Here is a 27,205-nt window from a genome sequence, read left to right on the forward strand (position 1 = left end):
TTAACATCAATACCACCATGCAAAACAAAACTACACTTTTACAGTTGTCAAAAATTTGAAACATTAAGTCTCAGACTGTGTTCTGCTCTGTGACATAAGTTTGGCTCGCTCAGCTTCACTGAAAACTTTGAAGCTTTTTTCTTTGTCTTGCTGTTCCTAATAATATATATTTGTAACAATGCATATTTACAATATGACACAACATGGCAACAAAATGGCAAACAGCAGCATTATTAGCATTTTCAGAAGCAAAAACACACACACAAAAAAAAATCTACAGTTTCTGTTGACTGCCCAGCCTCTCTCCCAGTCTCCTGATCAAGTCTGCTAGCTCCTCTGTCTGACGGGACTTCTCCTCCAGGAGCTCATAGCGTAAACTTGAGATGTCCTGCTTTATCTCCTTTAGTTCCCCTGTAAGACACAAAGTCAAGAGAGTGATAAAGACCTTCTATGATCAGAGACATGCTTAAATACTGTAACTGGATCATTACATTACCAGATTTTAGGCAATACACTTTTTTTTGTGCGTGTGTGATAATTGCATTTCCCCATTGGTGTATTTCCTTTCAAGGACAAGAGCTCTCAACAAGTGTTGTGACCATCTGTTTAATTAACAGCACAAATTCTGGTTTGGAATAGTGTGAATTTGAGTAAATAATAGCATCAAAATATATATTTATATATTATATTATATAAGTTTTAAAGGGATAGTTTACCCAAAAATGAAAAGCACCCCATGATTTACTCACCCTCAAGCCATCATACTGTAGGTGTATATGACATTCTTCTTTCAGACAAATACAGTCGGAGTTATATAAAAAACTGTCCTGGCTCTTCCAAGCTTTATAATGGCAGTGAATGGCAGGTTTCTGTTTTGAAGTCCATAAAAGTGCATCCATCCATGATAAAAGTGATCCACATGGCTCTGGGGGGTTAATAAAGGCCTTCTGAAGTGAAGTGATGCGTTCGTGTAAGAAATATATTCATATTTAAAACTTTATCGACTAAAATATCTAGCTCCGACAGACGGCCTACGCAAGTGGACTTACGCCAGAAGAGTAACACTTGACGCGATGTATGACATAGGATGAAATATACCTTTAAGAGCAAAGCTTAAGGTGCCCCATTGTTATTTTTCAAATATTACCTTTCATGTAGGTAAGGTAACCTTTTATGAAACGGTTACCACACAATACAACTACTAAAGCCGAAAAATATGTATCTATGCAACTTTCATGAAGTAAAATCACTAAAAGCCTTCCTTCCGCTGGAAAAAATAGTCCCTGCACTTAAAGAGTCAGCAAAAGAAGTTACATATATAATTCCGCTAATAGATGGCGGCAAAGGCTGTCTTTATGAGTGAGTCAGTCAGTAGAGAAGACTTTTACATTGAAAGGACTCAAACTTGTGATCACGGAGAAGGAAGACGTAACTGACAGATGACAGGCACAAGAAAACACCTTAACTGTTAAAAGGACAAGCTATAGCAGCGGACATTCAAACTGATTTTTTTTTTTTATGAATATATATATAGGACTGACCTGAAGGAAAATGCTATGTCTTCTGTAAATGCAGGTACAATCGCTTACTCGATCTCTCACAATACTCTACTATAGCTTCAATGAACAATATCGATGAGATCAAACATGTGTTTACATTGCTAAGAGTGGCTTGTAGGGGTGTTGTGTAGTGATACATAGAACAGTTGGGTGAAGCGGTCATAGCAGTGTTTTATCGTGAATAAACATTGACCAATCATAATCAAAGATTGGAACTAACCGTTTTATAATGTGTATTATAAAACGGTTAGTTCCAATCCTCGATTCTGATTGGTCAATAGCTGTTTTATTCACTCCGCTTCGCGTCATGCTTAACAACGCCCTTCAGCCGTGACTCACGATACAGCACAGCCTCTCGTACCTTATTGCTTACATATAGCTGTTTGTGAATGTAAAACCACAGCAAAGTTTCAAAGTTAAAGTGCATGATAAATTAAGTTACTGTCTCTCAAAAGATTCTGAACTTCCTGAAAAGAGTCGTCAGTAATTCCAGTCTTACTTCTTGCACGAGCCAATGTAGTTTTGTAACAAATTTGCAAAAAGCCAGTCTGGTGTTCATTGGCTGCCCGGAACAACATCGACTTTGACCCGTTCTCAAACACTGTAGTTATAGCTGAGAAGAGTTTGGTTTGTGTTACTGACACATGTCGAGAAGACTCAGTTTTCTGCTCTCTAAAAGCAAGTCAGAGGCCGTCTGACTGACATGTAAAGCAACCAATCACAGTTTGTTTTGTTCCACGTCATGTTTAGGGGTGTGAATATGTAAAGTCGAAGTCCCTACAAAAACAGACCAGCATGCATCTAATAAATGATTCATTCAAAAATGTTGTGCAAGTTTACTGCAACAATGGCACCGCAAACTTCACATACTCTGGAAAATCCAGCGTTTAGTTGATCCTAATAAGCGCTCAATGTCATACTTGTTAACTCAGCGGCTTTCGTCTTCCATGAGGGGGTTTGGCGTCACAACGGCTTTGTTTCCAGGCGAGTTAAAGAACACGACACACGTCTCCCGGAAATCCTGTAGAATTCAACCAATCAGTTGACAACTTCGAAACTGTATCGTCGAAAATGTTTTCGAAACTGCACCAAACTGACGTCTAAAGGGTTAAACTACGATAAAACTGACATCAGAATTACTGGTCATATACAAGAGATGAGCAAGCCTCCGGAGCTGAAATTCAAATACGGCAATGGGTATTTCGTTTCCAACACACGCTGTAAGCGGTAAACCAATCACAACAGACTTGGCCATTTGACCAATCAGAGCAGAGTAGGCTTTCGGAGAGGAGGGGTTTAGAGAGACTAAACTGTCTCGATTAAACTCATGTCTCGACTAAACTCTTGATCCAACACTGTCAGAAAAGAAGTGATGCTGAAATATATATTATGAGAAAATTAAAGTGTGTTTGACCTTGGATGCATACACATTGAGACCTCCAATACAAAATGAGGAACATTTAATACAGCATTAAAGAGACAATTTAATGAACAAATCAAAACAACACATTTTCTCTTAACTCAGTGATTAACATTGTCATTCACAGGGTTATCTCAATGAGTTTGTGTGAATGTGTGAATACAACAGGACAGAAATGACACATTGTACCTTCATTAACTTCATCTCCCTCTTTGTCAGTCTGTGCTTTGATCACATATCGTTTGATTAGCCGTTTCATGATCCTCTGTGGATACAGAAAATAGCAGGAAACTTCATAGTTGTGCTAGATTCTTGTCTCTCATATTGCTTACTTGTTTTAATAAGTAGCTGCGTAATAATCAGGATACTGTAAAGGGATCACTAAATAAACCCTTTTCAGCACGAAATAAGGCTATCAGCCGACTGGTCAGGGTTGTGTGTATTACCTGGTAGCGACTTGATGTATGAGGTGAATTCTTCTCACTGGACTCTTTTTGTTTAACCGACTGGAGGGGGAAAACAATTATTTGTGAATATTTTACTAAAACTATTTTGTTCTTTCAATAAATGAAAAGCTCCTCGTGTTGTCTGGCCATTAGAGGGCACCAAATACCAATAAACGTGTAAATTTTGAATTGAGAACCCCACAGACAGACCAAAAAACTCACACATCAGAGAGTTATTTTAAGAGTCTCCCTTTCATCTCACCTCACTGAGCTCTGTGTCCTCCTTCAGGTCCTCCTTGTGTCTGTGGAGGGGTATTAGCAGGAGCTGTTTGAGTTTCATAGCCAGGCTGATGACTGATTTTGGGCTGGGGATGAGGTTGAACGGCACAGGCAGAGTCCCTCCTTCCTCAAAGTAAGAGAACCACAGCTTAGCCCTGGCAAACTTCCACTCCACATCTGCATCGTTCTGTCACAAACACATATTATATGGTTTCATTGGAAATGGCATACAATTTGATACATATATCTATATACATATAGTGGGCCCAAAAATTATGTGGACATAATTAAGGGTCCAAGCACTGCTGGAACCCTATTGAGTTAGTTCTGATTTTCTTCTTTCTCTTCCTTATTTTTCTGCTCTAAAAGTGTGTGGGCGTTAGAGACCGTAAATCGTAAAGATCCCAAAATATGTGAAAAAAAGCCCAAATTCAGTCAGTTCATCATATAAAGCAATTGTGTCTCTTCACAAATTTCACAAAAATATCTTCATTCGTGTTCCGAAGATGAACGAAAGTCTTACGGGTTTGGAACAACATAAGGGTGAGTAATTAATAAAAAATATATATTTTTAGGTCTTTAACGAAACTTCACACATAAAGACAACAGGACATTCTGAGGACTCACACCAAGTTTCATAAAATTCCACCAATAGGGGGCGCTACAAGTAAAAAAAAAACATAACTCCACAACTTTTCATCCATTAAAACCCTCTGGATATCTTCGGGTTCTCAAATTAAAATAAATTGCTCAAATAAAAAAAAAATGTCTCTTTGTCCAAATGGTATGAAACTTTCTATGTCTCTCAACACTTTCTAGATCAACAAAATTGAATGATATGTTTTTATGTTAGCGTGAAAAATATAGTGACACTCCTAGTCTTCGGGGTCCCTGGAGACCCCAGGCAATAACAAGTAATTTACAGAATAATAATTATTATTTTTTTTACAAATGTAATTTTACTCTGTTTATTATTATTTTTTAATCCACATTTGTGCAGTTTTTGGAGGATTTATGATATATTTAAAATTGAAATAAATAAATTAATTAATTAATAGGTTTTTATACAAAAACAGCTTTTTTATGTAAAATTCACTTTATAAAAGACCCAAATTTCTACATTTCATTTATGGGGATAACATGGATCATTTTACATGGTTTAGTGTAAAATCTGTGCCCATATTTTGGAAAATGTAGTTTTAAAAGTAAAAAAATATAATTTTAGCCACTAGATGACTATAGAGATCCATTAAATGCTATTTGACTAACTGAAACATATCTTTTCACAAGTTTTTCCAGTTGGATTCATATCTAAATATTATGGAATCACAATTCTAACAATAAAAATGACCAAAAACTGCACAAATGTGGAGTAAAAACATTAATAAACAGAGTAAAATGAAATTTGTTTAAAAAAAAAAAACTATTATTCTTTTACAAAATTACATGTTATTGTCTGGGGTCCCTGGAGACCCCAAAGATAACTAGTGTCGGCCCAAATGAAGAGAATCAGAGGGTTAAGTGGAACAAATTATCTGTCAAATGCATATTATGTAAATCACAATAATTAATGTAGGAATACTCAAAACCTTTACTAAGATATAGAACTTCCCCATGTGACCACTAGCCCCAGTTTCCCCTGCATACATAATAACTAAATGACATGGAACTAAAGCATGCCAAGTTAAGTGTGTTGCCATATTAGTAATGTTCAAATAATGAGATCCCCAGATTGGCAATAAAATGCATCAAAAATAACTTCCTCTGTTTCCTGTTGCCTTATCAGACCTCCCTGGCGCAATACATCTTATTAATAAGGACATTCTTACTTTGCAGCAGCATCTATATTTGTTGTACATGTTCCATTCAATGCATGACCAATTTATATTTCACTACTGTATTACATTGTGAACAGCCAGTTTTGAACAGTTGTTTCTTCACAAGTGTACACAAACAGGCTGTAATTTTTGAAACAAATGATTGTTGATTGATGACGAGAGAAAAGTTCTGCTGTGACCAAAGAGGACTTCCCATTGTATTTCAACAAATGTAACAGTAACATAAAGGATCTGTATCTCATTTGAAAAGGAATATGAATGGGAAACAATGGGGTCTGGACATTTACCCTTGGCCTGTACCATCCTATCCTAACGTCTGGTCATTTCACAAATCTCATTTCATGATAATGTGATTACCTCAATTTCCTGAAATGAGTTGTTAATCATGGCGATGAGCATGTTGAGTAAGACAATAACCATGGTAACGTTGTAGACTCCATAAAGTACATAGCCAATGTTCTCGATGAATTTGTGCCCGTTGTTGATGACGACAGACTTGACCTCAGAAAGTCCAAAAATAGCCCAGAATAAAGTTTTAAAGCTCTCCTCCACTCTGGAGAAGAAGAAAAAGAAGAAACAGACAACTTCCTTTAGGTCAGGGGGTATGTTATATAGTAGTATTTTATTCATCAATGTCCATATTATTAATTTTTGCAAAAAAAAAATCATACGTTTTCATGTACAAATTCAGGCAAAATCGTGAACTCATAAAATAGTTGCATTTTCTCATGAGATTGGGTTGGTGCAACTCGCATATATGTTCTAAAAAGCTACTGTATTTACTAAATGGCACAACAGTCCAATTTTTATTTCACATTTTTTAATGAATTCATTTTGTATTTCAATGAATTACTTATCTATTTCATATCGACCTGAGGCTTTTTAAATATCAAGAGCATGAAGAGTCCAGGACTCTCGTGTCCACATGGACATGGTCATGGTGTGGTAGTCATGATAATTGAATTTGCCAAACGCCTACTACCAGTATGTCCGTGTGCATTGGTGCCAAAGGCTCTGGGCATTTTGTAATTATATAACGAATAAAGACATGGATGTGAAACGATTACAAAGGAAGAGATAAACAATCATCAAAGGAATTAAAGTGAATCAACCCGTTATGTTCATTGCTTACGTTGTGAAGGCACCGTTTTGCTTTGCTCCACGATAATAAGAGTAGAGGTTAAACATTCCGATCATGAAGGCCACAAACACCATTATGAAGATCACCATGAATTTAAATATGTCTTTCACAGTCCTGCCCAGAGAGATCTGCAAGGGCCCAAAGCTCTCGTTTGCCGGCAAGATGTACGCAATCCGAGAGAAGCTCAGAACCACTGCGATGGCATAAAGGCCCTCGGAGATCAGCTGAGGGTCTGAAGGAACCCAGTGGACACGAGCTGAAATATATAAAAAGGAAACTTGTAAAGGTTGAGAATCTGGTCTTTTCTACAGGTTTTTCAAATGGTCAAGCTGAAGGAATTTAAAATGGAAAGTCATTGGTGGACAAAGTGTGAGCTGCTTCATTTATGTTCCCACTTGTCTGCGTTAGTTTTGCACTTCATTAAAGGGATAGTTTACCCAAAAAGTCTGTCATAATTTACTCACCCTCAAGTTAAATAGTTAAATATCTTATGTGTTTAGCAGAAAAAAGAAATTCATACAGGTTTGGAACTACTTGAGGGTGAGTAAATGATGACAGAATTAAAAAAATTGGGTGAACTATCCCTTTAATGAAGTAACTCTTTCCCTACCAGCGATTTTTTTTTTTTAAGTAAAAGTTTTGATCATTTTCACAAAAATGTCATGCCCCCCAAAATATTTTGTTTAATAAATATATGAACATAAAATATATTAAAAGAAAGAGCTTCTGCTTAAAAACAATATTCTTGCTTCTAGCTTATTTTAAACAAAAAGCTGAGAAAATTGCGTTTTTGTCAAAGACTTCATGCAAAAGGCATTTAGAACGATGATCAAAACATAGATTGAGTCCATCAACACACCCAAAGCTTCACAGTCTTATAACTCTTCATAGGTCAACATTATATTCAGTAACATGAGGCGGTTTTGATTTATGTGCTGTTTAAAGGATAATTCCGGTATTTAACACCTTGAGTCTATATTGTAGTTTGTTTTGGATGAACAAGAGTGGTGGACAACATTTTTTTGACAATGGTTCCTCTCTCGAGTTTTTGACTATAAAAGAATTGGCCATGGACCCATTTAACATTGGAGTCAATGGGCATGTCCGAAAATGTCATTAAAACAGCCAATAATGTTCGTTTACAAAACTGTTAAACTCACCGAGTGGTTAGTGGTGTTCGTTGATGATTATAAACAATATATCGTCGCAATATATGATTCCAATCTGTTTATTTTGCTATAGTGGAACTATTTTTTCAACAATGGGATTTTACAAAATGATGAATAAAACACGACAGAAACTGTATTTCGCAACACTTATTGGTTCTGGAACATCAACTAACATCACTAATCACTCGGTGAGTTGCACAGTTTTGAAAACTAATGTTAAAGGTTGTTTTAATGACATTTTCGGACATGCCCATTGACTCCAATGTTAAATGGGTCCATGGCCAATTCTTTTATTGTCAAAAACTCGAGGGAGGAACCAGTCAAAAAAATGTTGTCCACCACTCTTGTTCATCCAAAACAAACTACAATATAGACTCGAGGTGTTAAATACCAGAATTATCCTTTAATGTTTGATGATTGCATTGGCTTACATGTGTGTGCAAAATTAATCTCTTTTTACTGTGATATATGTGTAGTATTGTATATTTTAGAGTTGTTTTTTAAGCAAATAATAAAGATTCCCATATGTTTTGTGTACAGAGTTTAGCTGAATGCACATTCTGTAATCAATCAGCTAATAGAGGTCATCTCACCACCACCTTATTATCATATTGGTAGAGAATATCAGTGCGGAATACAAAAATGTAAATAAATAAATGCATAAATAAGCATATTACCTTTATTTACTTGGTAGATGCTATTATCCAATACGTATGATCAACATTGCATTAAACAAAACTTATAAAAATAATCTTTTGCAAAAATATTTTTGCATTGTTCAAGTAACGTTGTTGAAATCATAATTATTTATTTATTTGGCAGTTTTGACCCTCCATACAGACCACATTCTTGAAATTATTTCAAAAACAAAGCAAAGTGATTTTTAAAGCTATTATTATTTTTTCACATTTTCAACTTAGTGAGTGATGTTGCTGTTTGAGCATAAAAAAGGTTTAGGGAGTTGCATTATTAGTTTGTTAAAACATGACCAATCAGAGCACATTGCCCTTTTCAAAAGGAGGGGCTTCTTAGAGACAGGAATAAGATAGGATAAGATAGTTTAGATAAGATAGTTTAGATAGGAACTAAACAAAGCGTTTCTGATAGACTGGGAAGAGAAGTGCAGCAATATTGTAAAATATGTGAAAATTGTGTTTTTTGAACATTCAAGTATAAAAACTTATTCTAGTAGACACCAAAAATAAAATCAAGACTCTGAAAAGGGTCTCTTTTAAATGGACAAAGCATTATTTCTTCAATAAAGCTTGACAGCAGTACTCACCAAGACGATAGTATTCTATCTCAAGGGGCAAGGTAATGTTTGATAGATCTGTGTAGCGCTTGTCGACGTAACGCTGTGCAACATTTGCATGCCAAAATGCCATAAATCTAGCAATGAAGGAAGTCACAAAAATGGCCAACATTCCAAAGTCCAGCAAATTCCAAGGTTCCAGCAGATACTCCCGAGGACCCTGATACCATATCTCTTTACATTCAGCCCAAATCATTCCTTTAATAGGAAGAGGAAACAGATAATTAGAGTTTTGTTATAAAACATTTCATGCACCCAAAGTCATTCCATGTCTGATATTTTTAAGCAAACGGTTTGAGTCTGTAGTGAAAGTGTTTTTTCTTTCTAAATTAACAATATCTCTTTTACAGATAATTTTTACAAATATATATCTAATATATTTTGATAGGGCAGATGTGACAGCTGTTAGACAGTTTAAAGAGTCGTGACCCTTCTGATTTGTTGTGTGCTTGCAGCAGTCATTTGGGATTCATGTCAGTACATCACTGTGAGAACTTTCCTTAAAGGGATACTTCACCGATTAGCATTAAGCTTTGTATCAGTAGAAACCCGGTAGTATTTTCGAATGACCGTGCTTCCCTCCCTCATGTCCTCCTGGGATGAGAGATTTGTGTATTTTTTATCTGGAAAAAATCCTCCAATGACGCAAAAATCGTCATTTTGCATCATCGGAGTCTTTCCTGGCCAGAGGCTAAAAACTACAGCCAGTAGTAGGAGCTAGTTCCGCATGTTTTCAACTCGCCCATAGAGGGTGGGATCTCACTCACAGAATGTACAAATAGTGTCAGCCATCTTTTTTTTAAGCTAAGCTAACAGGCTCTTTCTCTGTGGAAAAAGCTGAGTGGTAGGGGTGACCATATGTCCTCTTTTTCCTGGACATGTCCGGCCGATACTGCCCGGGATCTTCCTCGCGACCGCCAAGCAGGTCTCGCTCCTCCGCTGCTGCAGCTGCCCCGGCCGCCTCGCACTCCCCCACCATCCGCAACTTCTCCCCGCTGCACTGCGGCCCGCACAGCCAGCCATGAGCATCGCGTTTCATGTAAACACTACATTCAGATTCACATTCAGAATCTGAATCTACATTCAGATACACCAATCGGAATTAATTCAGTCCGATTGAAACAAAAGGTGTGCATGTAAACATAATGAATGGCGACCGCAAAAAACAAAAGCCGTATCCCGGACATCCTGGGCGATCCCGAAATCTGGCGCGCGAATCCGACGCTCGTGGCCACCCGCACGAGCCACAACACAGCGAGGAACAGCCACGGACGATGGAGGAACAAGAGGCGGCCGGAGCAGCCGCTGCAGCAGAGGAGCGAGACCCGCCCAGCGGTCAGGAGGAAGAGCCCGGGCAGACTCGAGCTGGGGCGGACTAACTCGTCAACTAACTAGGCTACTAGTTGATTCGAAACTGAAAAGACGCCGTTTTATCGTAAATCTCTGTGACGAGTTGTATAATTTCTTCCGATACTGCCCTCTGTAACCGGTAGACGTGGCTTGGGAGTGGCCTCGTAGGGCAGCGAAGTAAGAGCATTCTGGGAGTAGTTGTCTTTCATCCACATGAGCCAAAAATAAATTTTCTGGCTTTTCTCAGTCTAGAAGGCACCAACTTCTAAAATAATTTCACATTTCTACTAAATACATGACCCAATTTAAATACACATTCATCTTTCCAGCGGTGACGTCTAATGTGTCATTTACTCACCCGCATGTCATTCCAAACCCATTTACACTTGTCATATGGACTACTTTTATAGTGCTTTTAGGAACTTTGTCACAAATTGTCATAAAGAAAATGAGCAGTATGAACATTCTGCAAAAGTTCTCTGTTATGTTTCCAAAAATGTATATAGGTTGGAGCGTCATGCGAGCGAGATTATGAAATTATCTGATTTAGAATAAATGTTAAAATTTGTTGTGTAACACAGTGAGATGTCCGACCTATGACCCAGGAAATGATCAGCATTTCCATCCAAGTAAAAGGTGTGATCTTCATGCGGAACAATTGGGAGGGGTGGTCGTGGATGGTCATATTTGGTAAGAGAGTTGTCCCTTCAAAACGGTCAGCAGCGTTCATGATGAGAAGGCCAAGAAAGATTGTGAAAGAAGCTGCATGTGCCACAAATTTTAGGAAAGGACCACGTATGATCTTCCCAAACTAGAATAAAAAATATTGCACAAAACAAATAAAAAATTACATTGTTGAATGATTATTATGTAGCAGAACAGAAATGCAATGCATTGGCTGAATTCACATTGACTAAAGGTGGAGGTTACTGCAGTCTGACCTTGCTTGAGGGTGCTATCCAGTACAGTAAGGCCAGGATGGGAAGTCCAACCACCACCCCCAAAACCACAAGTAACTTGACAGCTGTGGTCTGCTGTCTGAGCCCAGACAGATTCTCATACCATATGGACAAAAGCTGCTGTTGGCAGTTTGGATGGGCTACAAACTGTGTGGGAGGCATAAGAGCAGGCAGAGATACAGTAAACATATATGTTAATATTACTGCACTATCCTCCACAGTGATGAAGCCTATTTATTTCAACACTGAAGGGTACTTAGATGAATCAATCTGCCTAATAACTATATCACTTACTGAAAACATTGTGTGCATTATTAATGTTTGTTATGAGAGAAACCCACCTTTTTCAGCTCATATTTGATGGCCAGTTTTAATCGAGCTAGATTAGGCCTACCGCTCTTGTCAAAGTGGCCACCTGTCTCTGTGTCTCCATTTAAAATGGCTTCCACCTCCTCTGTATTCCGACACAGATCCAGAAGTCCAACTACAAAATCCTTACATTGCATAGACAGCTTCTTATAATCATTCTGTGAATGGAAATTAGCATAGATCTGTTGAAAATATGCACACAAGTATGATAACAATTACACCATTTACACCTTACTAAAGATACCTTAAAATAAATGTTACCTTTATTTGTTATAATTTTGATGATTATGGCTTACAGCTTATGAAAACCCCAAATTCAAAATTAGAATATTGTGAAAAGGTTTTCGTAGTTGTAAGCCATAATCATCAAAATTATAACAAATAAAGGCTTGAAATATCTCATTTTGCATATGATGAGTCTATATAATATATTAGTTTCACCTTTTAAGTTGAATTACTGAACTAAATAAAAATGTACACGATATTAACATTTTTCACATGAGTTTCACCTGTATACATTTCTTGAAAAAGATCTTGCCACCTAAATTGAATCCAACTGGCATGTGAGTCTGCACGTCATAGCAGATAATATGCTTTTCATTCCTTTCAAGAGAGCAGGCTTACCATCTGTTTAAGACTGAATCTGCATACAAAACCTTACACCCATCAATAATGATATAAGCAAGAAGAGCAAATCCACCCACTCTATGGCAAAGGCTGCAAACTCACTAACTACCAGGCAAGACTGCACACCCACATCCATATGCACTCTGCATAAAAAGTTAAAGTAATCATATTTCTTAAACCCATTTGTTGCTTGTCTTTTTTCTAATGTACTTCCTTGTCTGATATTGAGAATATATCAATATACCCATTTATTGATAATACCCAATGAAATGTTTGGACACACCCATTCTTCTTTACTGTGTTGACAATTACATATAATCTATTGAAATGTTGGAATGGGAAATATCAGCGACCTTCCCAACGTGATGGCGTAATGCGTGGAGCATCTCAGAGATGGTACAAGACGGGTATTTGTGGTTAAAAAGTATATGATTTTTTTTCTTTTTAGAAAATGACAGATCATTTCGCTAGATAAGACCCTTATTTCTCGGGTGGGATCGTGTCGAGCTTTTAAAGCTGCATTGAGACTGACATTTGGACCGTTCAAACCGTTGGTTGCCATTGAAGTCATATGGAGAAAAACCCTGGAATGTTTTCCTCAAAAACCTTAACTTCTTTTCAACTTAAGAAAGAAAGACATGGGGCCCTATTTTAACGCTTTGAAACGCAAGTATTAAACGCAAAACGCAAGTAACTTTGTGGGTGGATCTCGGGCGCTGTTGCTATTTTACCGGCGAGATAAATGACTGTTGCGCCCGACGCAAATCTAAAATGGGTTGGTCTGAAGTAGCTTCATTATTCATAGGTGTGGTTTAGGCGTAACGTGAAATAAACCAATCAGAGCATCATCTCACATTCCCTTTAAGAGCAGACGCGCTTGTTCCCTGGCGGATTGCCATTATTACGGCGGATTTTCCAGGCTCACGCCAGGAGCGATTCACAGCCGAGGAGACCGACGTTCTCGTCAGGGCCGTAAAAGACAGAGAAGTGACATTGGGGATGGGAGAAACCAATCCAAATTAGCTTCAGTTAAACAGGCGTATAATAATTTGAGTAAATGTGTAAGCTAGATTTATTTTTTCACATCTTCATGGACACAACAATGATTTCCCTCGTGTGTTAATATTTTTCCTTGTAATAATGTATGATTTGCAAAAATGAAACCTGCTGTGTTTGTGTAGATGAGAGAATCAAAGTGTATGCGCGTTGTTCACACGCTACATTATGGCCAAGAACGTTGCCTTTCAAATAGCATATGAATAACACGCGCAACGCGCCACTGTCTTTAGACTGACTTTAAACTGGGTGCAAGATAGGGCCCATGGACATCCTGGATGACATGGGGGTGAGTAAATTATCAGGACATTTTTATTTGAAAGTGAACTAATCCTTTAATGAACGAGTCATAGAAGCATTCATTCAACTGATTTGTGCAAATTCAAAACTGCAGAATCATTCTGGAACTAAGCAACTGGGTCACTGAATCACAAAACCCCAGAATCGTTCAGATACGCGCAACTCAACTTTTTTTCTGTGGCTTGTTTGGAACTATTGTCGTTAGAGCAATAGAGTAAAAAAAGACAATATTGACAATATTATGTCTAAAATGTCACATCACAATATTCACTCTTTGTTTACTGAACTGTTGTATAAATCATTATCACATTTGCAATTGCTCCAATATTCTGGAAATTTTGTTTAATATCATATGTTATAAATATTAAAAATAACTCATACTAGGGCCATATTTTCCACCATTTCTTGAATTTTGGGTGCATTGTATTAATTCTGCTGGCATTTTGCCCCCCAACCCCCTGATAACGTCTGACCCTGCTTCAAGAGAAACATAAAACACAACAAAACATTTTGTATGTTGTTTTTCGTCATTGGAAAGAGCAACATATTTGGCATTAAAGCACTATGATTTGAAAGAAACTGTGGCAAATGTCTGTGAATTTATGCACGTTATATACAAAACATATGCCATAATTAATTATCATTTGAATCTATTGACAGCCTTAAAGGTCCCATGACATGGGGTTATTTTATTATTTTATCATGTTTACTGGGTTGTCCTCACAATGTTAGTATGTTTTTTAGATCAAAAATAGTCATAATTTAGAAATAAAAGGCATTTTTCCTAGCCCAATTTTAGCCTCTGATTTGAACGCTCTGTTTGAAGGGGCGTGTCTGCTGTGAGATTCAGTGTAACCGGCCACTGCTGTGATTGGCTGACATGCTTGCATAATAGCTACTTATTACATGTGAAACTCTCTCGAATACTTTTACTATTACAGCTATTATACATTTTTACTATTACAGCTATCGAGATTAACGAATCGTCAGAAGTTTTTAAAGTATTTAGATCTATTCCCATCACATAAAATGTTGCTGTGGTGAGCATTGCGCAGATGACAGTCTGTTGTTGATCGCGAGAATGAAGATCTTATCATGGCAACGCAGTTTCTGCACTCTCTCAAATGCTTTCCCCAATGCAAACACGATGATGTAAATACAGTAAGAGCTTCGTTGTGCAGTGTAACGTGCATCATTGATTTCATAACGAGTTTGGCAAGTGTCCAGATAAACTCGCGCTGTGTGGAAAGATTGTTCTTTGATCGCTTTCTGTATATAATTTATTCACAATTTAAATAAGATTATTTTCATCCTACTAAAAGAAATGATGTGAAGTTGATATTTTAGTCACTGGCTTGACTTACTGAGGCATAAACAGTATTAAACGATTTTGAGAGAAAGATTACCTGTCTGAACTTGAACAATTACACATCAGAAAGTGTTGCTTGGTAACGTTAGCTCGATCAATGTATTTTCAGACGTTCATCGAGGCCAGCTCTGTATTGGCCCAAGTTGAGGAAACAGTCGTCGGTGAAATGTTTGCCGCAGACATGCAAATCTTTGGGGAGTTGTGTCGGCGCATTTCCAGAGAAAATGAAATTAATCCACTGGTTCTTGGTTGGATGAAGGAACTAAAAAAAGGCTTCGGTGTTCATTTGTACATCCAATTATTGAGCAATTATTATGCTTCGCTCGCTCAAAAGCCATGATATCTCTCGTGGACAAACTAAAATCGCGCGCACGCGTTCCTACTTCCTAGCTCATTTTCTCATGGACGGGAAATATTCTCTGGGCGGCAAAGCAGAGAAAGGGGAGGTAACATTCCTCCTTATGACGTCATAAGAAGGAGATTCAAGATCAGCCCGATTGAGCTTCCACTTTCTCAAAGGCAGAGAAATATAGCAAAAGCTCGATTTACACCGATTGAAATTTCTAGAAACTTGGGGACCATATACAGGCTAGGGGAACTCATATTAATGTTAAAAAAACGAAGAAAGTGAAAATTTCATGTCATGGGACCTTTAAGCTACATTTGAAAATATAATTTTGTATAAAGAGGCATGCTGTTTTGACCACTATTCTCTCTGTATTTAACGTTGGTCAAATGAACTATAACAAACAGGTTAAACAAGCCATAGTTTACTATTTGAGGTGGTGAATGAAGTTCGAGGTTGTGATGGTTGTGTCTGATATCCCTTTCCAGTTATTATGCGTACATCAAATCTCCTTTTATGAATATGGTCAATTTCGAAGTGTTTATATCCAAAAAGAAACGATGCTGGGAGATGTTTTTGTATTTAGTATTTATGTTTTTTTCTCTGCTTGTGCAGCGTCACGCAATCGCAAATTTCATCAATTGATGTTGAGATGATTTATATAAAAAGTTATAGAAAAGTCATTCTCGAGTCATACAGTTCAAGTTAAGTCTCAAGTCATTGGATCTCAAGTCAAAGTCAAGTAATTTTCTTAATTTATTCAAGCAAGTCTCAAGTCCTTAAATTTGCGACTCGAGTCAGACTTGAGTCAAGCCATGCGATTTGAACCCCCTTGATTGGACGAGAACCCCATCTCTGGATTTTCATGCGATTTAGGGTATATGCATTTGAATAAGGAATGTTTACAGTATATATGCTAAGCAGGTGCAACTATTAGCTCCATAAAAAAATGCTAAATATAACAATTCAACAACATTATATGACAAACAATTCATAGTAAATGGCAATCGGAAGTTTTTACAAACACTCATTGGTGGTTTAAAGTGAATTAAGTAAAAGTTTAATATTAATCTTTTAAATTGTGTTATGTAGCTTGATGCTAATTGTAGCTCTAATGCACCTGTTGCGCCAGGAGCTATCTATTTTGTTACAAGAATTCACATGAGGTTCCAAGATTGTGCCTTTTCTTTTTCTTTTCTTTTTTAAGAAACACTTCAGGTAATAGGTGGATTAACAAATCTGGGATAAAAGTGGCGTTGATGGGAAATAATTGTATTAGCATGTATTAGCCTTCTCTAAAAACACACAATATAATCTTATGAAATGATTAATAAAAGGCAGAATTTTTTAGATAAAACTCCTTAGATTTGAAATGAAGCAAGACCACACTTTAATTATGGGTATAATTTGTTATACCACATTTATATAATATTTTTATACATTTAAAAATTATATTCTTAATATTTTTATTTTTATGTTTGAGCATATATATCTCCATATTAATGGCAGTCTGAGTAATTATGAGTCTTGAACTGTAATCTCAAGTGTTATCTTTCTAAATATATGTTGATTAATGTATGTATCAAGAATGACTTATGAGTAGCAACGTTTTTATTTTGGGTATGTCATTTGTGTTCCACTTGCTAAAATGGGGGATGTCTAGTGAGGGGTTAATTAGGCCTATTATGCCTACCTTAAACTCTTTTTCTATGTTGGCTAGTACAGCCAGTTCATTGCTAAGCTCTAGAGCCGTCAGTACTGGGTCCTCACTGGACAGGGATAGGTAGGCAGGGCTAGCCAGCCCTTTGTAGGCATTGATTCTGGAACGTGAATGGCTAAAAGAGTCATGCCTCTGGTGATAAAGGCAGCCGTTGCATTTGCAGAAGTAGTCATGTGGGCGCGCAATGCGAGCACCCTTCCTTAGCAGAATGTGCACAATCTCATATTCGTGGCAATGAGAGGCTAGTGTAATGGGTGTAATATCATGGGAAAACCGAGTGCCATCCTCGTCGTAGGCAAAGAAGTCGTCTTGTGTCTCTGTCTGGAGGGGGCTGCTAGTGAGTTTGGTTGTGTCTGCAAAGGCCTGGTGGCCCAAAATGGCCTCCACAATACGAATATATCCTTTACTTATGGCTAAAAGCAAAGCGTCACCTATCCTGGCCAGGTTCTCTTTTTTCAGCAAGAGTTCTGTCACTTCCAGGTGCTCATTGGCAACTGCAAGCTGCAATGCATTCTGGCCCATGTAGTCCACACAGTTGACATTAATTTCCGGAAGTTCTTCCAGCATCCTACGGATGACAGGGATATTTCCATACTCAGCTGCCTCTAGAAAACGCTCTTCAATTAAGGTCAGACTATTGTAACGGGAGTTAAACATGTAGGCCGGTCTTCGCGTAGCCATGCGCCGGCTCTTAGCCAATGTGTGCCTTTGCATGTCATCATTGCTCCACCTATTCCAACAGAGAGAAAATAATTTTAATAACATACTTGTTTAAAACACAGTAGTGGGAAGTAACCAGTGTAAACATAGTGAAATTTTGTTGAGGGGAAAAAGGTCCATTATCTATTGTCAGACAGTGTAGCAAAATATGAAGAACAGCTCACAGAAGTCACTTTCAAACCAAAACATGTAGTTGTAAGAAGTCGCTCCCCTTGCATTTAGCCCACAATTTAGATTAGATAGAGCGCAGCAAGACAACAGGGAGCGGGTAAACATGATGCACATACAACAACGATCTGGTACAGGACCGCAAACACAAGGAGAATAAATAGAGAGAGCAAACAAAGCTAGTAACGAGGGAGGACAAGTGTGGCAAATTAACCAATAATAAGATAAAAAAAGAAGGGTGGGGTTAGACAATAGACAGGAGAGACATGGCTAGTCATGTTTGTTTCTATGTGCCATGTGCTTACACCAAACATAACAAAAACAAGAGCACATGGCCAGTGAACACAAATCACATGCCATGTGCTCAAACAAAACATGACACGAATGCGCAGCCAATGAAAGCTCTCACCAACTGCGTGTCTACACAGAACATGACAGCATGAAAGCACCCAGTCGAAATAATCACGAAATGCATTCTAAATCAAACACAACACACACACGGACAGAAGAGCGTATGGCCCGAGCAAACACAACAATACAGAACATACACCCCCCCCCCCCCCCCCCCCTCCCTTTCCCCGATGGAGGAAACGAAGATGTTACGTCAGAACGACTGACGAATCAGGACCTCGTCTGAGAGTGCAATAACCTTGGAGTGATCTTGATCTTCCAACACACAGGAAGATAGCCGCTCCACTCTGAGATTGTAGAATCTCGCGAATGTGTTAGATGTCGCCCAGCCTGTAGCTCTGCGTATGTCTGCCAGAGAGGTGCCATGTGAAGAGGTGCTCTTAATGGATGTGAGCGCAGTCAGGAGCGTTGTCTTGAAAAACAGGAACTTAATCTCTACTGACTGTAAGGGCTCAAAGGGTGCTCTCTGTAGGGCCGTCAAGGCCAGGGAGAGGTCCCAAGAGGGGATGAGGCATGGCCGAGGAGGTTTCAACCTCCTGGTGCTTCTCAGGGACCTGATGATTAAGTTGTGTTTCCCCAGAGACTTGCCGTCTATTGCATCATGGTGTGTGGAAACAGCGGCAACATACAAATCAATCAATAAAAAGAACATCAATCAATAAAAAGAACATCAATCAATAAAAAGATTCCACTTCAAAAGGTAAGCACTCCTTGTTGAAGGGCCTCTAGCTGAAGTGACTTGACCTACCACTGGAGGTAGGCCAAGTCCCGTCTAGAGAGCACAAGGGGAGGTTCCAGAGGTCTGGACGTGGGTGCCAAATGGTGTCTTTTCAATAATTCGATTTGCTTGTGTAAATGGAAGAAAATTACGCTTGTGCAGTGGCAGATGTCGAATTAGTTTGTGACGCAGCATATCTGTCTGTGCTCGGCACGGAAAGATTCCGTGACCTACTTTCTGTAACTGCTAATATAACATGACTATTTCAAGATAAATTTAGTTCCGTGTAGCAAATATTAATGTTATTAAGTTACTGGTGTATTGATTTATGTACATTTGTTTGTATTTCAATTTAATTGCGGGAGAGAGTGACGATATTATTTCTGAAGTTAACGTGTGATTAAGCAGATGTTGCAGATTATACTCAAAAAGTTTATTAAGCATATTAATAATATTATTTGATAATGCTGCATATCAAAAGAGATACAAAGAGCTAAATGACAATGGATATTTAATATGCTTTATCTGCAATGTATTTTGTATTTTTATTTCTGTTAAAGGTTTTTTCACCTTTCTGCTGTCTGCCTATTTGAACACTCATCATAATTGATGCAATAAAAAGAAGAGTGGAATCCAGTTAAGGCCTTCTTGATAATGTATCTGTCCCTTTTAAGTGGGGAAATTGTGCACGAAAAGAAACAGCTTGACAATAGCAGAGGGGACACCTCTTTCAAGATATCTTAGTCTTGATCTCAACTGATCTTGATGGTCCTCTTCCTGCAGTGGGTGCATGACTCATCAAGGAACATCAGCGTGCTTACGGCCCAGGCAGAGATCGTGGCTGTCAGATGGGCCAGGAAACGACCGCATCCAGAAACACACGGGTGGAATGACATAATTAAAAATACGCAACGTCATACCTGTGTTTACTCTTTTAGGGAAATAGCTTTTTCTGATGTTGAAGCAATCTCAGACAAGATCCCAATTTGTCAGTCGCTCTGACATAACGTCGATTATGAATGACTGATAGGGAACTGCTGTTGAATGGAAAGATCAAAGTAAAGATTCTTCAAAAAGTATCTTTTTTTTTATTCACCAGGAAAAAAAATCAACATACGTCACCCTGATCAACACCCTGTGTTCGAGATAAGCAACCCAGCCTCAATAGAAAATGTTTGCTTCTAGCACATTCCGCAAACCTTTTTTTAAAGTGAAATGTTCCATGAGTGGTGCTAAAAGCAGTTTTATCTGAAACAGATGAATGTTTTACTATATGTTTACTATACCGGAAAAGCCATATGGAGCTGGTTTTGTGATGCAAATGACAACATTAATTAGTTCACGAATCACAAACTATGGTAAAGGTGGTTTGAGGTCATAATAGGGCTTTGACTCCAAATTTTGTTATTCGAATATAATTTGAATATATAATAATAATAAAAAAGATATTTGAACGAATATTAGGCAGCCTTTAATATTCAAATCTGTTATGGGCATTTCTTTTTTTTGTAAATGGGTTTGCTTGAAACGTTGTTTTCAATTCAGATTCCGAGGCTTTTTCACGCCTGGTTAAGTTGTGAATCGCGAAGTTCATTAGCAAGGCTATTATTGGTCATCTGGGCCAACGTTAGCGTCGTCATAGGTGACGTTAGCGCCTATTTTGTATACAAAAACAATGGCCGCGCCAACGCCTACAACAAACACGCCTGAGGAGTTTGAAATATACACTCTTGAAAATCTAAAAAGCAACGTGTGGCGCTACTTTGGGTTCCCAAAAAAAATAGGGACATCACGTGCAAAGACAAAGTGGTGTGTAAAGTATGTAGGACCAAACTAACATACCACACGACGACCAGCAATATGAGAGCCCATCTGTCAACACTACATCCCGGCAAGCTGGAAGAGGAGGAGGGGGAGGGATCGGGGGCGAGGCAGGTCAGACTCGACCCAATGCTATCTCCTTAACGAGGTCTCCCCTATACCCGTCAAAATAGAGCGACAGATTTGCTGACACGGTTCGTTTGTGAAGATATGAGGCCCATTAACGTTGTATATGGGAGTGGGTTTCAAGCTTTCGTCCACGAGCTAGAGCCAAGATTCAAGATCCCCTGCTACAGAACCATGAATGGTAAAATAACGAAGCTGTACGACACAACCAAAGGTGACATAAGGGAAATGCTGTGTGGAGAAAAACTTGCACTGACCACTGATGGGTTGAGTTCTTTAGCTACTGAGTCCTATGTTACGGTCACAGCCCATTTCATCGACAAGGACTGGAAGATGAGAAATGTCGTCCTGGCCACGTCTTAGTTTCAAACCGCTCACACAGCAGCGAATGTTTCCACATGCATCGACAGGATTCTACGAGAATACCACGTGGAGCGGGAGTCTGTGCTTGCCATCACAACAGACAATGCGACCAACTATGTCAATGCTAGAGAGGTACTTGGGCATGGCTCACACAATTAACCTGGCAGCGAGAAAGAGGCTTGCCATTGCAACAACAGTCAGTCAAGAAGCTCCTTGGTCTCAAACCAGTCCAGCTCATCAACGATGGCCCTACCCGCTGGAACAGTACCTATGATATGATCTGTTGGGCAGCTGATCAACAAGCCCCTGTTGCAGCGGTGATAATGGAGAAGAAACTCAGCCGTCTGGAGCGGACCCTGATGGAGAAGGTCAGTACGTTGGCTAATTATGTTGGGTCTAATCATATTATGTCCCTTATGTTAACATTACTGTTTGCAAATGTAGTAACACATATAAGCCTGTTTGTGTTGTGTGGCACATAACCTAACTGCGCTTACTAGCTAGCAGTATATCATGTTAGCTAGCTATCTAACGTTAGTGGCGCTAGGATAAGCTTATTATTAATTGTGTGTTTTTTCCGCAGGTGAAAGATGTGCTGAAACCGTCATAGTAGCCACCCAGGCGCTGTCAACAGAAAACTACCCAACAGCACTGAACACAGTCAGCTACCTCGACCCGCGTTTTCGCCAACTGGTTCATTTGGAACAAGAGTCGCGGCAGGCAGTGCGAGATAAGGTTCAGAGGGAGCTTGCAGAGCTCAGCGAGGAGACAGGCGAAGGGGAAGGCCAAAACTACGGAGCCACAGCAGCGCAAGGAAAATAATGCTCTTAGCGCGATGGGGGACCTCTTTGGAGATGTGTTCTTCCAAAACTCGGCAGGAGGTAATAATTAATTATTATCATCAATAATAAATATTACAAAAACTTTTCAATTATCGAGTGGCTTTCATAACAACTCAAACTCAAGTTTTTGGAAATATAAAACCTGCATTATAAAACGTAGCCTTGTTGTGCAAGATGTGCTCCAAAGAGAAATTGCCCGACCTTGCCAGTTGCGGGCCGATCTCGATCACGCGACACTGTTACTAGGAGATCCAGACTCTGGAGATCCAGTGAAGAAATCCATTGAATTCACCTCAGAATTAATAACATCATCGCTGCGAGATCCAGTGATAAACATTCAGATTCGGCACAGAGTTCTCTGTTATAAACCACAGATATCAGATCAAACAGCACTGACGTGAAAACCAGGAGAAACACTTATTGAAGGCTTTCAGTCCACAAATCAGCAACATTCACCATGGATATGGCAAATGTAATAATACTAACCATAACTATGGTATTGTGACAGAAATAGTCAAACCCTTACAAGTACTACACATTTTTTTTCCAGCCCTTAAAAACTATAATATCATATATAAATGTTATTTTTAATGTAATGACCAACACATTTTTTGTTTATCCTTCAAAGATTGCCCTAAACCTAAACATTTTAAGATGTAGGAAAACTCTTATTTAAACACCTATTTAAAAATAAAAAAATTAATTAAATGACCATTGTAGACCGTAGGATGCTTATTTGCTATTTTCACTCCCTAACATCAAATTTTTTCACTCGTTTTAATTTTCAATGAATCTTAAGACATTATGAATGATAATAATTCAAGTAAATTTCATCTACACCCTAAATTAAGCTTAGTGCTCTTTTGTCAGTCTCAGTGCTACCAGGTATTATTTGTAGAACTCAGTGGCTCCGGTGCTGCTGCCCTCAAATGTTAGTCTGGAGCCCTGTGAACTTAAAATAAAACTGCACATTGTAATATCTGAACGTTAAGTCTATTTATTATTAAAGAAGTTGTCAGTATTACAGTTATTTTGGGGGAAATTGTAATAATTGCATTGCAAGCTGATTTAAGGTGTGCCCCTAAATTTGCTGCTTGTGCTCCTAAAATTTTAAGTCAGGGGCTACAGCGCTCCTTGTAAAAAAAAGTTAGTCTGGAGCCCTGTAACCCATAATGGCGAGTTCTAATTTAGCCTAGGCTACATGTTTGATTGTTGGGGATATAGCGCTGCATCTCAAAGTGTTCTAATCTACCGGTACATGATTGATCGGCATTGGGGAGGGGAATGCATCCTGAGAGATCGATTTACATCTCAAAGTGCCTTGTTCTCTTGGTAATTGCTGTCAGATCGCTAAACAATGTGTCAGTAATGGCTGGCTTTCGCTCACATATTGCTGTGCATACTGTTTGTGTTTCCAGGGTCTGATTTGTAATAAAATAAAAAACTGTCGTGACAGTGTGTTTTTTCTTCTGAAAACATCTGCTTGCCTATTGACATTGAGTGATACACTGCCCTCTGGTGGACAGAACATATACATCTTAAATTGGATATCAATATAGGTCTTACTGATGGCATTTAATGGTCAAAATATTATTAGTAAATATTCAAATATATATTTGAGTATTAATATTAATAAACAAACAAACTTCGAATATGATTTTTGGGCAAAAGTCAAAGCCCTAGATCATAATATAGTATATTGTGCCAGGAAGCAGGAACCACACAAATAAGTTGTAATATTTTACTGTACTTAAACAGTAAATAAATATTTTTATTGTGCATGTTTTACCGCCACTAGTGGTAATTTTGGCAGAAAAGTGCAGTTAAATGTATGTGTACTTTAGGTATGTTTGTGGACTAATGTAGGTTGAGGCATAATATAAATTATATAATGTGATTAGAAATATTTTGTAGATTTTAAAATGTATTTAAAATATATATATTTTCTCCTTGAATAGCTTTAATATTAGTTATCTACATTTGTTATAGCTAAGTGTAGTTTAACTACTTTGAATTATAATAAGAAAGAGGCCTGTCAGCTTGGCCACTATCATGCTATAATGAAAATGTATAGCTGTATATCAGCTATACATGATATAAAATTAATAATAAAATGTTTAGCTGTATATCATCCTCATGGGATTCTGAGGATGAGTGTTCACATCTGTTGGTTGACAAAATGGATCGTGTTCACATGTGATGAACTACACCTGTGATTACTATGATAGGACACCTGTGTGAACTTGAGAAGTTTTAACAGACATAAATTCATTAAAAAGACTTTGGGACCAGTTGGTTTAAAGTCGATGCAAAATATATCAATAGTAAAGATAGTTCAGATTAAACCTCTAGCAGCATATGTTTGCAGATAACACTTGGATCATGATATTTTAGTATTGCAATAAAATCCTTAAATGTTCAGTTTTTAACACTGTGAGGTGACTGTTCACTGTACACAGATTAGATGTTTAGAATCTCTTTTTCAGATTATACTTGAATCCATGTTAATGGATCTAAGATGCTTATTAATTTTGAAAAAATATTCTAAGTGTGAATTTGAGATTTACCAAATTACAAGTTGTTTAAAAGTACTTTAAAAACTGGGTAACATGTATATGTCAGAAAAATAATAGAGGATGTGCCTGAATGATTGCATTTAAATTGCTTAATTTAATACTAAGTATTTCAATTAAAAATAATTTGTTTGTTTCCGTAGCAATAACAGCGCTGAATCAGAGATTGATGAGCCCGCCTACACTAATGCTGTCTTTGTTATTCAACAAAAAAAAACCATCTCAGAAGCCAAGGGGCATCTAACTACTGTTAGATAAATCAGTGTCAATGTTCTCTTCACAGTTAAATCTGTATTATACTTTTTCCCTTTAAAATTCAAGACAAGAACATCTACAACTTCATCTTTGTATTTTGAGTGACATTACTCTAAAAAAAATACACATAAAAAAAAGTAGGACTGACTAGAGTAGACAACATGAGTGGTTAAATCTAGAAAATGTCTAATATTTTGGGTCAAATTTGCCATAGATTTACAAAAATCCATATCATGCTGAAATGCTAACTAATTCTTCAAATACAGACCACATAAAGACCACAGATGATAGAGGAAAATAAACATTTGTGTAATGAAGGTCACATCATAATCTTCATTTTGTCAGTTCCAGCAAGGCAGATGCAGAGGTTATTGCCCTAATTCACCTCACATTAGGTCCCCATATGTGACAAAGAACAGAGTTATTTATGTCTTTTCTGTATAATTACGTAGGCTATCAATATTTTCAGATCAATACTTCAGGGAGATTTAACATGTCAGTGTGTCAGAGAGGGTGGCAATCATTTATCTTACATGTACAGCTAGAGCATTAAATAAATACAATGACAAAAATCAGGAAAACAATGAGCTTATCAAAGTGGTAAAACTTTGCTTAACTTTGTTAATGTTGCAACATTTTTATGTAGCCTATCTCTCCAAAATGTCCAATAAACAGAGCTCACCTCTTGCAATAGCGTGGTAAAGGATACTTTTCAAAGTCGGTGTTCATCCGTTGATGAACAGAAGTGTGATCAGTGGACATCGGTTTGCTGTCTTCATGAATCACTGGCGCACGAAAGATCCCCTCACTAGGAATAGCTGTGGTCATGCATAGTTTAGCAAAATTCTCCTTAAATTATCTTTCATTAAAGAAGCGAATTCTAGTGTGGGTTGATTCGTAAAAGTGCCCGCGTGTTCCTGGGGAAGCTTATTCAGTCAAGTGTGTTCAACAAATCGAATGTGTGATGATGTCACAGCTATCCGAGTCGTTCAAACCTTTTCCAATTTTATTAGGTGATTTTTTTTAAATACATTATTGTAAGATTGAAGTGTATGCTGGCGAAACCTGCACAATTTTTTTTTTTAAACAGTAGCCTACGTCTGATAAATATAATTAAAATGATCACAATACGAAAAGGGTACATATAAGGTGAAGAATCCATACAGCAGGCTACTAGAAAAAAATCTGTTTTATTCGAAGTGGAGCGAGTCGCCCCCTCATGGGCGCTGGGATACTATTGTCGGAGTTAATAATAATAATACATTTACTTTACAAAGTTTAACCATATAAGTAGGCTGCAAGAAAAAACACAATAACCTACTACAGACAATAACAATGGAACCTCAACCTGCATAGACAGCAGCCTAAATGGATTACCAGGCTGTCTGTCCTATAGGCTACAGAGAAAAATTTAGACAAAAAGTTGAAATAATTGTGTCTTTAGAAAGGTTTTTATTTTTAAACATCATTAACTAGGCTACTAGACCAGATTTTTGTGAATGTAGCCAAAATCACGGTAACAGGGTTGACATAGGGTCATAGGCTATTGAGATTGCTTCCGAAAGGATGAAAATGATTTAATGTATCACTTTGTCAGTGTTAATGTCAATGTAATTCAGCACTGAATGTAGGCTACTTTTACGCTGCAACATTGTTATACAGAATTTGTACAAAAAAAGCACACGTCACAAAAAAAACTTTTTATTTTATTGACCAGATTATAAAAATTGGCACACTTCATTCCAATTTTCAAGATTTTTCTTTTAGAATTTGAAAACTTTCAAAATCCTTTGTAAACGTTGTTTTGTATGGATGTATACTTTAATGAATGTCTTATTATATTCTTTATTCCTTTACCTTGTTTTCCTGACAGTAGCTAGTAGCCTATATACTGATGTGATGTCACAATTGCATCATAACTAGTGGAGAATGGGGATAGTGAATAATC

General features: G+C 37.7%; 1 protein-coding gene across 1 annotated transcript; it reads right to left on the minus strand.

Moving 5' to 3' along the window:
• On the minus strand, nucleotides 1–26,239 carry trpc6b (transient receptor potential cation channel, subfamily C, member 6b). The gene is made up of 12 exons (XM_079620280.1): nucleotides 25,940–26,239; nucleotides 17,234–17,990; nucleotides 11,815–12,000; nucleotides 11,456–11,620; nucleotides 11,109–11,325; nucleotides 9,135–9,362; nucleotides 6,675–6,939; nucleotides 5,900–6,095; nucleotides 3,688–3,891; nucleotides 3,426–3,485; nucleotides 3,169–3,244; nucleotides 1–411 (listed from the first exon to the last, which is right to left on the minus strand). The coding sequence occupies exons 1-12, from the start codon at nucleotides 26,083–26,085 to the stop codon at nucleotides 275–277; spliced, it is 2,637 nt and encodes an 878-aa protein (XP_079476406.1). The 5' UTR covers nucleotides 26,086–26,239; the 3' UTR covers nucleotides 1–274.
• Between the last annotated feature and the right edge of the window lie 966 nt (nucleotides 26,240–27,205).

The sequence above is a fragment of the Phoxinus phoxinus genome (assembly GCF_949152265.1).
Source record: "Phoxinus phoxinus genome assembly, chromosome: 8".
NCBI classification, from domain to species: domain Eukaryota; kingdom Metazoa; phylum Chordata; class Actinopteri; order Cypriniformes; family Leuciscidae; genus Phoxinus; species Phoxinus phoxinus.